At 43.0% G+C, this 12,295-nt stretch overlaps 1 protein-coding gene across 1 annotated transcript; it reads right to left on the bottom strand.

The window, feature by feature from the left end:
• Window positions 1–1,231: 1,231 nt before the first annotated feature.
• LOC131851042 (uncharacterized) lies at window positions 1,232–4,279 on the bottom strand. The gene has a single exon (XM_059201465.1). The coding sequence runs from the start codon at window positions 4,277–4,279 to the stop codon at window positions 1,232–1,234; it is 3,048 nt and encodes a 1,015-aa protein (XP_059057448.1).
• Window positions 4,280–12,295: the final 8,016 nt, after the last annotated feature.

Raw genomic sequence — 12,295 nt, 5'->3', positions numbered from 1 at the left:
GTTTGTATGAAACTTTCTCAATTTTAAACCTAAACGAGCTAAAACTTTGCATGGATAAAACTACTATGACATAGGCATCCCCTAAGAAAGGATTTTGATAAATTCCATTTGTGCTGGCCGCTGCCCCCGGGAGTCGGAAGGCGCGTCGGCAGGCACCGAGTCGCTGGTACGCCCGGACGTCAATCTATCCTCCTCGAGGTGAGAGAGTGCCCTTTTCAAAGCACTCCCTACCTGAAGGGCCTCAATCAACGCCGCGGGCGCGTTGCGGGTGAAGGACCAGGTGCCTTTTTATAGGCACCACGATGATTCGTCCTGAGAAGGACGTTTAAACGATGCTGATGCGACGGTGACACGATGCGATGACACGATGCGTGAAGAGGATTGTGATGACTATACTTAACGACGGTGATGATGGACGGGCAGTGAATGAGAAAACGGTTCTTGTGGTTCAGAATGCAGAGGCGAGGAGAATTTCTTCAGTGGTTGATTCCTTTTCAGGTCGATTTCGCTATCCGAAGATCAATGTCGCTATTCAGAGGTTGAATTCGCTATGATTTGTAGCGCTTTTGGACGCTACTTATATACGATTTTTGGCTACTAGCCAGCGGACCCTTGGCCGCCCTATTCTCCTCACCCCTTTATATAATTTTTATTATATTTTATCAATCTTACATTTTGTGTTTACAATTTGTGCATCAAACGTCAATACCATCTTTAATTTACATTTCTATTATGATGTGTGCGCTGCGCGACGTGCGGTTTAGGAATATTTCGCGATTTCGCGGATCGCGCCTTTTATATGACCTCGCTCCCCTTCCCCCTCATATATATATAGCGCGGGAGAGCGAGGTCGCGCGTCAGTCGAACGAATGCTGCCGCGCAACGCACATTACAATTATTATTACATATCTACAAATGAAATGATACTATAAAAAGATCCCTATGTATTTTGGGATCTATTTTTTATACTATATTCTATTCTGTTTCTATTTGCCGACCTATTTATTTTTAGGGGATTGAAACCACAACCATTATAATCATTTATTTGTCAAGCATTTTTGTAAATAATAACATAAAGAACTTAAATTTCTATAAACTTATCCCTATCAAATCTATTAATCTTAAGGTGTTACTATGTAACAATTGTACTATTTATAAATTTGCTATATCTAATCGAACTTATTTCTACAAACTATGACTATATATAATCTTTAAGCGGTGGTCCGGAACATTATTCTCCCGCCGCTGCAGCGGTCGTCGAGGGCGCTGCAGGAGCCTTGTCTGGTTCCGGAGCCCGCTCTTCACTATCAGCAACTCCCGTTGGCAGGACCACGAGTCGTTTGGTTGGCCTCCTCAGCACGCCATTCTTGGTCTGGATGTCGGCCACTCGGATGACGCCGTCTGGGCCGGGAAACACTGCTATTACTCTCCCGCGCGGCCATGTGTTGCGCGGGAGATTGGAGTCGACGATCAGGACTAAGTCTCCGATGCGCAGAGGTTGCCCCGTGCCGCGGGGCTCCCGCCGGTGTTGAAGTTCCGGTAGGTACTCCCGGAGCCATCGGCTCCAGAAGTGGTCTGCTAGCCGCTGCGCTCTCTTCCAGTGACTCCGGCTATCGATATCGGTGTCTTCAAAGCTTCCCGGAGTTTGCACTTTGCCCGATCCTCCCAGTAGAAAGTGGTTAGGCGTGAGGGCTTCCTCGTCGTCCGGTTCAGTTGACACATGTGTGAGCGGACGGCTATTCACGGTATATTCCGCCTCACACAGCAGTGTGACTAATGTTTCTTCCGAAGGGTGCCGCTCATGCAGTGTGGCGGCTAATGCTGTTTTCACGGAGCGGACGAGACGTTCCCACGCTCCGCCCATGAATGGTGCGCTGGGGCTGATGAACCGCCAGCGTATACGATGATTAGCCGCGTCTTCGCGACTTGCTTCTATAGCGGCGCGACGTAGCTCTGCGTCTGCGCCGTGGAAGTTGGTCCCATTGTCGGACCAGATCTCGGTTGGCTTCCCTCGTCGGGCCATCATCCGCCTGAGTGCGGATATTGCGGAGTCTGTAGACAATGAGGTGGTTAACTCTAAATGTACTGCTCGCGTTGTCAAGCATGTGAACAACGCGACGTAGCGTTTGTGGTGTTGTCGCCCCACGGTGACACTAAGAGGCCCGAAGAAGTCCACGCCTGTGTATGTGAACGGCCTCTGGTGATGGGCGAGTCGGCTGACCGGATGGTCTCCGGTGGGCGGGATCGATGCTGTTGCGCGTCGTAGTCGGCACAGTTGACATCGCTTGACGATGCTGCGAATTGTCGGTCTCGCTCGAAGTATCCAATAATGCTGTCGAGCTTCGTTCATCACCAACTCGACTCCGGCGTGGTGATGCGTTCTATGCACCCAGTCCAGGTACAACTGGGTATATCGATGATTCCCATCCAGGACTATCGGTTTCTTCATGCTGTCTGTAACATCGACGACTGCTGCTATTCTTGATTTCAACTTGATATAACCGTCTTCTTCGATCACCGCTAGTGGTTTCAGTCGGCTATTGTTATCGACTGTCCCTTTACCGCGGAGTGTTTCTATTTCGTTCTTGAACGATTCTTGTTGCGCGGCCCGTATCCACAATTGTTCCGCGCGCTGTATATATTCCGCAGTTAATTTGATGAAATTTCTTTCTTCACTATTGTCGAACCTCGGCGCTGTCCGTACTATTTTGCGAGCTGTCTTCTTATTCCACGCCGGGTCCTTCTCTATATTGCGCGCTGTGCGCCTATAATGTACAGCGTTTTGTGAGGCGGTGTTTTTTCTATTTTCGACCGCTTCGCGTAACCGGTCGATGAACTGCAACACGCGTGCTGTGGCTCGTAGTAGTCGCAGCCATGACGTGAAGCGTGTGATGTCCGGGAGTACGCCGCTGTCTGTTGTGTTGCTATCGCCTGTGTATACCATGTGCGTGCGTTCTTCTCCGGTGTCTGTTGTTATACCACCAGACTCATCTTGCCCGGGCCATTTTTCCTGCGGCTTGTATAGGAACTGGGGTCCGGTGAACCATCGATGTTCCGTGTCGAAATCCGTGGGCACTCCTCGAGTTGCGTCATCGGCCACGTTGTGACGCGTAGGTACCCATTTCCATTCGTTCGCTTTCGTTTCTTCTTCTATTTCCGCGACTCTATGCGCCACGAATGGTTTGAATGTGCGTGGACCAGCCCTTAACCACGCTAATACTGTTCTTGAATCGCTCCAGAAGTATCGACGGTCCGGTTTAATCTGGTATTCTTCTGTAGCCGTACGTGCTAACCGGCAACCCAGGACAGCGGCTTGCAACTCGAGTCTTGGTATAGATACTATCTTCAGAGGTGAAACTCGCGCCTTGGCTATGGCGAGTGTCACGTGAATGTTGCCGTCCTTGTCTTGCACTCTCCAATACACGGCGGCGGCGTAGGCGTTCTCGCTTGCGTCTACGAATGTGTGCAGTTCCCTGGATGACGCGCTGCTCAGCTCCGGATGACATCGTGGCACGTTGATATGGCGTAAATTGACTAAGTGCTGTGTCCACTTCGTCCAGTCTTCGGCTAACTTCTCAGGCAATTTCTCGTCCCAACCGATGCCGATTCGCCATGTTTCTTGTAAAATGCCTTTCGCTTGCACGGTGACGGGTGATGCTAATCCTAGTGGGTCGAAGAGAGACATGACCGTCCGGAGGGCTTCTCTCTTCGTCGGTGTGCGACTTCCGTTGACTATCTCTTGCGGAATTCGGGCCATATTTAAGTTGAAGCCCAATGTGTCCGTGGCGGGCCTCCATGTGAGGCCTAATATTTTCTCTTCTTTGTCGGCTCTATCTATGGAGACGGTCCTATCTTCTATTCTTGTGCTGTTGTATTTTTCTTGTAGTTGTGGGCTGTTCGATGTCCACTTCCTTAAATGGAATTTTGCTTTCCTATGTACGGTGTCAACTTCATGGGTGATTTTCATAGCTTCTTCCTCCGTTTGGAAACTTTGAAGGTAATCATCCATATAGTGGTTATGGATAATTGCGTCGGCTGCTCTTGGATATTGTTCCTTGTGTTGTTCTGCGTTGTGGTTCTTGATGTACAAAGCGATGCACGGTGAGCAGGCGGCGCCGAAGATCACTGCCTTCATTCTATATTCGCGGGGTGGTCCCTCCCGCCGGTGTTGTCGCCACAGGAACCGCAGGACATCTCTATCTTCTTCGTTGATTTCTATTCGTAGAAACATTTCTTCTATATCTGCGGCGACGGCTATTGGATGTTGTCTGAATCGCATTAACACCCCTGGTAACGATTGAAGTAAGTCCGGACCGGTCAGCAGATGATCGTTGAGTGACGTCCCCTGGCGCGAGCGGCTGCATCGAAGACTGGACGAACTTTCCCCGGCTTAGCTGGATGAAGCACGGGAAAGTGCGGAAGATACCAGGTGCGGGCGTCCGATGGGGTGGTGGCGGCTTCTTCTGCGTAGCCTTTTTCTATTAGGAGCGCTATTTGTCGCTCGTATTCTTCTTTCAGCTGTGGATTCCTATCTATTTTCTTCTCTGTGCTGTACAGCCTGTTGAGCGCCGCATCGTAGTTGTTCGGCAACTCGACTTTATCTGTTTTCCACAGTAGCGATGTACTATATCCCCCATCTGGCAGAGCGCGAGTCTTCTTCTGTAGTATCTGTAGTGCTCGCTCTTGAGGGTCGGCGCGTGTCTTTCTTGGCAGCACGCCTAGTGATTCTATAGAGAAATATCTTCTTAATTCCTCTTCTATTCTATCCTCGGCCCCCTCACGTATATGATATACATGGTGGACTTGATGGCCGAGACTGCGAGTGGACGCTCCATGCAGCACCCATCCGAGCGGAGTTTTCGATGCGACTGGTTGTGACGAAGATCCTCGGCGAACTTCTATGGCCAGTAACAGTTCCCAATTGTCTTGGCCGATGAGGATCGTTGGTGTGGCGTCGTGGTAACACAGTATCTTCTTGATGCCAGCCAGGTGTTGACATCGTCGGATATCCCTTTCTTCTATTTGTTGTTTGGCGAGTTTGAGTCCCTTCATTGTCCTGGCGGAGATCTCATACTCCTCTTCTGAACCGCATAACGTTAGAGTTACGCGTCTCGAGCTATTTGTTCGAACCGTTGCGCCGGCCAGTGCTTCTATTTTCAGTGGTTCTGTCGGCCCCTCCGCGCCGACTCTTGTGGCTATTTCCTCATCTATGAGGGTGACGGTAGATCCATCGTCGAGGAGGGCGAAAGTGTCGATGCTGGCCCGCGGTCCGACTATTTTCACCGGCAGTATTTTGAGATAACTGCGCGGTGAACGTGTGAGCGAGATGCCTGTCGATACTGTTGCTGTCTCTGTCTTCTGTGTCTCGCTCGTTGCTCTGTAGTGCAACAATTTATGATGCATACGTGGACAGTCATCTATTCCGCAAGTCTTCGTCTTGCAGTTATGTGTCTGTGTTCGATATTGTAGGCATCGGAAACACAGACGTTGCGCCTTCGCTATTTCCCAACGCCCGTAGCTATTTTCTTTCTTGAATTTTTCACACTGTTGCGCCGCCGTGTGCGAATTTGATTTGCACACGGGACACGTTGGCTTGTGGCGGGGTGGGCTGTCCGTCTTGCTCGCTGTATGTGTTCGCTGCGGACGGATTTGAACACGACGACTTTCCGACGGCTTCGGTTTGTCGTCCATGCTTGCTATCTTCATGGGTTCGGCGCTTACGCTATAAATTTCAGCTTCTATCTTCACGAAGTTGTAATACTGTACTAAATCCGGTACGTCTTCGTGGGCTTGCTGCTGGCAGTAAACATACCACCTATGTCGAATGTTCGGCGGTAGTTTTTCTATTAATAACTTCGCCACTTCCGGGTTGTATAGGAAGTTGATCTTCTTCAACGTCTTCAATGACACGATGCTATTCTTGACGGCTGTGGCGAATCTGCAGAATTCCCCCGGTGTGTCCTTCGGTGGTGGAAGACTCCGCAGCTTTGCTATTTCGACTTCTGCTATGTTGTTCGGTCGACCGAAGGTGAGCTCCAACTCGTGCATGATCTCTTCGGCCGGCGTGTTTGCTATTAGGAGGCTCTTCATTGCTGACCTAGCCTCCCCTCGTAAGGCTCTCCGGAGCCTTTCTATGTTCTGCGACGGCGTTAGATACCCCGCAGATTCTTCGTAGGCTGCCTTGAAGGCCAGCCAATCGGTATGCGCCCCGTAGAACGGTGTGAGTTCCCCTCTATACTGTGCTGCTAGGGGACCCGACGTTGACGCTTGTGGGTGCGGCGCGACGGCCGCTAGCGACGATGTAGTCGCCCTGACGATTTCGGTTACTGCAGTTGCGAGATCACCAACTTGAATGGTGTCTGTGGGTGCCAACCGTTGGTGAGTTTCTATGGTACCCCGAAGCGGCTCCTCTATTCTCGCCGGTGTGGGCCTCTTCGGAGGATTCGGTGGTGCTTCTGGTGGAGGCGGTGGTGGCTCGGACTGCTGCTCGAGCCATTCGACGACCCTATTGTGGCCGTCTTGCGATGCTGGTTCCGACGGTTCTTCGTCTTCTTCTCCGAAGGCTTCCAGTCGGGCTAGCTTGGCCTCCGCCAACTGTAATCGATAGCGAATGACCTCTTCTCGGGCGATAGCGATTTGTTTCTGTCTCTCCTTTTCTCTATCGGAGAGCTGTGATCGCGCCGTTGTTTGTTGAACGACGGTTTCTTCGACGTCTTGTGTCCCTTGTGGCGACCTCGGCGGTATGCTATGTCGAATAGGGAACGGGTTTTCCCTCCGCGGTGGGTCTTGGACCTGTTCTGCATCTGTTTGATGCTCTTCTGTCTTCTCCTCTTGCATCTTGCCAGTTCTGCTTCGTGTGACGGGCATCTTCTATTTTGTCTTCTATTCTTCTTGATCCGGCTCGAAGGACCAGCAGATGTGCTGGCCGCTGCCCCCGGGAGTCGGAAGGCGCGTCGGCAGGCACCGAGTCGCTGGTACGCCCGGACGTCAATCTATCCTCCTCGAGGTGAGAGAGTGCCCTTTTCAAAGCACTCCCTACCTGAAGGGCCTCAATCAACGCCGCGGGCGCGTTGCGGGTGAAGGACCAGGTGCCTTTTTATAGGCACCACGATGATTCGTCCTGAGAAGGACGTTTAAACGATGCTGATGCGACGGTGACACGATGCGATGACACGATGCGTGAAGAGGATTGTGATGACTATACTTAACGACGGTGATGATGGACGGGCAGTGAATGAGAAAACGGTTCTTGTGGTTCAGAATGCAGAGGCGAGGAGAATTTCTTCAGTGGTTGATTCCTTTTCAGGTCGATTTCGCTATCCGAAGATCAATGTCGCTATTCAGAGGTTGAATTCGCTATGATTTGTAGCGCTTTTGGACGCTACTTATATACGATTTTTGGCTACTAGCCAGCGGACCCTTGGCCGCCCTATTCTCCTCACCCCTTTATATAATTTTTATTATATTTTATCAATCTTACATTTTGTGTTTACAATTTGTGCATCAAACGTCAATACCATCTTTAATTTACATTTCTATTATGATGTGTGCGCTGCGCGACGTGCGGTTTAGGAATATTTCGCGATTTCGCGGATCGCGCCTTTTATATGACCTCGCTCCCCTTCCCCCTCATATATATATAGCGCGGGAGAGCGAGGTCGCGCGTCAGTCGAACGAATGCTGCCGCGCAACGCACATTACAATTATTATTACATATCTACAAATGAAATGATACTATAAAAAGATCCCTATGTATTTTGGGATCTATTTTTTATACTATATTCTATTCTGTTTCTATTTGCCGACCTATTTATTTTTAGGGGATTGAAACCACAACCATTATAATCATTTATTTGTCAAGCATTTTTGTAAATAATAACATAAAGAACTTAAATTTCTATAAACTTATCCCTATCAAATCTATTAATCTTAAGGTGTTACTATGTAACAATTGTACTATTTATAAATTTGCTATATCTAATCGAACTTATTTCTACAAACTATGACTATATATAATCTTTAAGCGGTGGTCCGGAACACCATTCCTAAAGGTTCAATTAACGCGAGCGAAGCCGCGGGCAATAGCTAGTTAACAGCTAGAAATAAAGTTGTGACACTTTTGAAAAGGTTATAAAATTACCTAGCCGTACTATAGGTATAGTTTATGGTAGGTTCATTCCACGTTAATCCCGTACCGCTATCGTTTACAGCACACCGAGTTTATTGGGTGGCGAACTAAATCGCATTATACACGGTTAATTATTCGCTTCTTTATGTGGATGCGTACCACGGATATAGAAACTTCTAGAAAAGATACTTCGCTGCGCTTAATGTTACCGGCGTATTTGTTTTATATCACACGAACGCCTACCTACTATTTTTTTAGATACCTACTTTTTTTAAGATATATTGTTTTATACTTTACCTCCGCGTCTGTTTCTAAAATTTTCAGCTTATTATAAAAACAAAAATTTGCCAAATGTAAGTAAATAATAATGTGTCGTCGCGATCCTTACATTGAAAAATTCAATATTTATATACAATTGACCTGCAGTAGTAATGACGAAATTAACTAGCGAAGATACATAGAGGAGCTTTTGTATATCATCCCAATAGCATTTGTTCGAATTTCGATATCCTGTAAAATGATCTCAATCCGAAAATATTCTGCCAACTCTATCAAATAAACACTGCTTTTGTTCTAACAATAATATTTCACAATTAACAATTACAGTTTAACTGTTTTTAAGTGTAATTATTCCTAATTGCGATATAATTTTCAATAATTACTTATATACCGATTGAGACCGTTTTAATGAGACCATTTACTTGTGTACTAAAAAGAAATTCGTTCAGAGTGCCATAGCATTGTACTACTGAAAAGTTGTACTACTCAAAAGTCAACATTATGAAGCTGGCTATGTATTTTATTTATTTATTTATTATATATGAAGGTATCCGCTGAAAACCTGCGTCGTGGCACCCCGTCACGACATATGCTGAGCGGAGACCTATTTGGTACTGTAATTATTAATATAAAAATGTAAATTAAAATTTAAAAATAATTTTCAGTTTACCAAATAAACAATTTTTTTCTTTCTTTTCTTTTGGACTGTAAAAAGCGAGGGACATATGACAGCAATTACCCTATATAATGCATGATAACGACTGATAGCAATAAATTGATGCGATTCTTAATTCAAAATCATTTATTCAATTAGAACCATTCAGCCCCTTGTACATATCATATTTTTATCAATACCCTCCAATTTCGCTAACTACTCCAGTTGAGAAGAACCGGCAAGAAACTGAACTGGTACATTATTTTTTTAATTATCATATTACTCAACTGTGACTATTTCATTATACCCCTACTACTGGCACTGTTCCTGCATGCAGGATATAATAATCCTATATATCCACAAATAAAAAAATAACCTGAAGATAATTAATAACTTTTAGATGTAAGTTCCAAAAGTGTTTATATCTATGTTCTACTGTATTAGGGTCTCCCTTGATGGAGTTAATCTTGCGGAAAAACTTTGATATATACTACGTAGGCGGGTGTACCCTTTGATGTTAGAATGTATAGTTATGTCAGTGTTTAGTTGTTTTACAGTAATTTTACATAGCAACAGGTGGCTGAACTAATTCTTCAATATTTGTATGATTATTTTTCTGTCAGTCGTTACAACTAGCCAACTAGCTTTGCCTCGTCTATTTTCTTTTCTGTATTTCATATTTAAAGATCAAAATAGAACAAGAGGCAAAATATGCAAAAAGGAATAGAAATACAGACGAATATGTTGTAATCTTAGGCACTGTGATTAACTTCTATTAATGTTTTTGATATTCCTGATGTAAAGTGTTAAATTTAATCTACAAATATATAGATATTTGTAGACTCTAATATACATATATATAAGGCTTTCCATGTGGTGACAGATTACAATAATAAATTAATCTATAAATACTAGAATTTTCAGCCCATTATTATTCATTTACTGTAACAAAATTACAAAACGAATTAACAAAAACACAAAATCTTCACTTAAGTAAACAAAACAATTTAACAAAGAGTGAACAAAATTGAAACCAACGAATCATTTCGATACAAACTTTTACAAGAAATACACAGGAAGTTAAGTTAAACATTTATCTAATACGTTTAAAAAGTCAACAAATTAATATTCCACCGATAAATTTGTCGTCCCGGTAGAATTGAAATCCAATTTTAAATTCTTATTTAAGCACACCCCTTGGAGCAGAGGAATTAAAGTCAACGTTTGCACATTTTCTCGGAGTGTGCTCAAATGCGTGCGTAAATGTAATTACTTCTAGATGAGAGGGACTTAGAAGTTGCTTGGATGCCACTACCATGATTTAATCAGTCAGTCTGAGTGTTCCGATATGCGATATTTACATTTAGAGATACTCTTAAATTAGTCTGCAGAATTAAAGTTTTTTTTATGACATTATGAATGAAATGTATGAAAAACTCTTTATTATTCCCCTCACAGAAAGAAAATACTAATTACATAAATTAATATGTCTGATATAAAAATACAATACAATTACAATGTAGAGGTAACAATGGGCGGTAACATTAATAAACAAAAAACATTAATCCTGTATGGTGCACCTGCCTGCGTTATCCATTTATGTTGACGGGGCAGCAGTAGTGAATCATAAGATGAACAAGAGATCTAGAGTTAGCTTATCTTGACAAAATCACCCACATAGTACTTTGCTAGTAACGGGGATCAATAGTCCACATCATTAACAATCCGCGCTCCTCCATAGTAATGGTTTACAACTCTCATAAATTGGGAAGTTATTTTAAAAGGAATAATTTTAAATCTTGAGTCAGAGAATAAAGACTTTGTGAACAAGACAAAATTAATATTGAACTACCTCCCTGTATTGGTTCCGTATACGTAATACGGCTTCTGACTTCTCAAATTTATTGTTTAACCAATTTCAATAAAAAAATAGACATTTTCAAATATAGATCACCTTTTTCCATTAGCTGGCTTTATGGATTATTTTTATCTTTGTAAAAAAAATGTTAAATAAGATTATTAATGTAGAACTAAAATATGTATATACTGTAAGTATGAATGTACTTGTAAATAAGTAGTATATATGCATTGATTATAATAGTTTGTTATATTTATATAGTATATTTATACTGCTTCGTTTATTGCTTCTTATGTAGTTGGAAATATGGAATAGCAAAAAAACTGACGGCCCACCAGATGGAAGTGTTCAGTACTGATCAATTGATTACTATCACTCATATTATGTTTACATATAATAAAATCGTAAAAAGTGACGAGGCTGTTTTCTGTATTTATATATTTGTCTGTTGAGTTACCAAAATGATGGCTGAACTAAACATATAGGTTAATAATGTTGAGCAAAATGCAAAAGCATTAAAATTTATCTCTTTCTATCTGATTCATCTTCTAGTCTTCGCTTTATTAGTCATTGAACTTATTTTTTCTTAATAGATTTTTAAAAGTCAAAATATTTTCTATCCACAGATAGAATTTTATTGTATTAGTGACTGGATTATTTTTTCTTTAAATAATACAATTTTTTGAATTCTATATACTTGCAATCTACGTGTACAATAATAATAGCTTTTGACTAGTAAATAAAGCTTGTAGTCATCCTTAGCTTTTGACTAAAAAGCAAAGCATGTTTGTAGTTACCCTAAATGATTTTGTAGTAATAAAAATAAATGTACCTACAGTTGTAAAATTAAAACGATAATTACCCGGCAATTACCGTTATGCTGGCGAGCAGTAAAAACTTTGGCAGTAATAAAGGTATACCTACATGTCCTGAAATTCAACAATGTTTTCATAATACAATGTAAAAATGTACAATCTATATAATATCATAGCAAGGACAGATAGATAGTCCTGAAGATAATACAGCGCCATTTATACTTAAATAAAGTAGAGATTCTATTATATGTAGTAAACAGCAGAGATACTTAAATACATAGGATTCTTTTATAAATACATACATAAGAAGAAATGTATGTATTGCGCGAATTGAACCTGCGACCATCGAAATTACGACCGATATACTACTAGACCACCAGCGTTAGATATAAACCTTCCTCTTGAACCACTCTATCTATTGGTAAAAACTGCACTAAAATCCGTTGCATAGTTTAAACATTCTACTTCGCGAACTTCATTTCATCTTGAGACTTAATTTTATATTATTTAAAGGTTACATTGGTTTTGCGGAAATCAAAACCTATTAAATAAATAAAAAC

Source organism: Achroia grisella, unplaced genomic scaffold (genome assembly GCF_030625045.1).
Source record: "Achroia grisella isolate CSIRO2021 unplaced genomic scaffold, CSIRO_AGI_Agris_v1 utg780, whole genome shotgun sequence".
Classification (NCBI taxonomy): Eukaryota; Metazoa; Arthropoda; class Insecta; order Lepidoptera; family Pyralidae; genus Achroia; species Achroia grisella.
The sequence above is the reverse complement of the archived record's forward strand: the minus strand, read 5'-3'. Positions and strand labels throughout refer to the sequence as shown.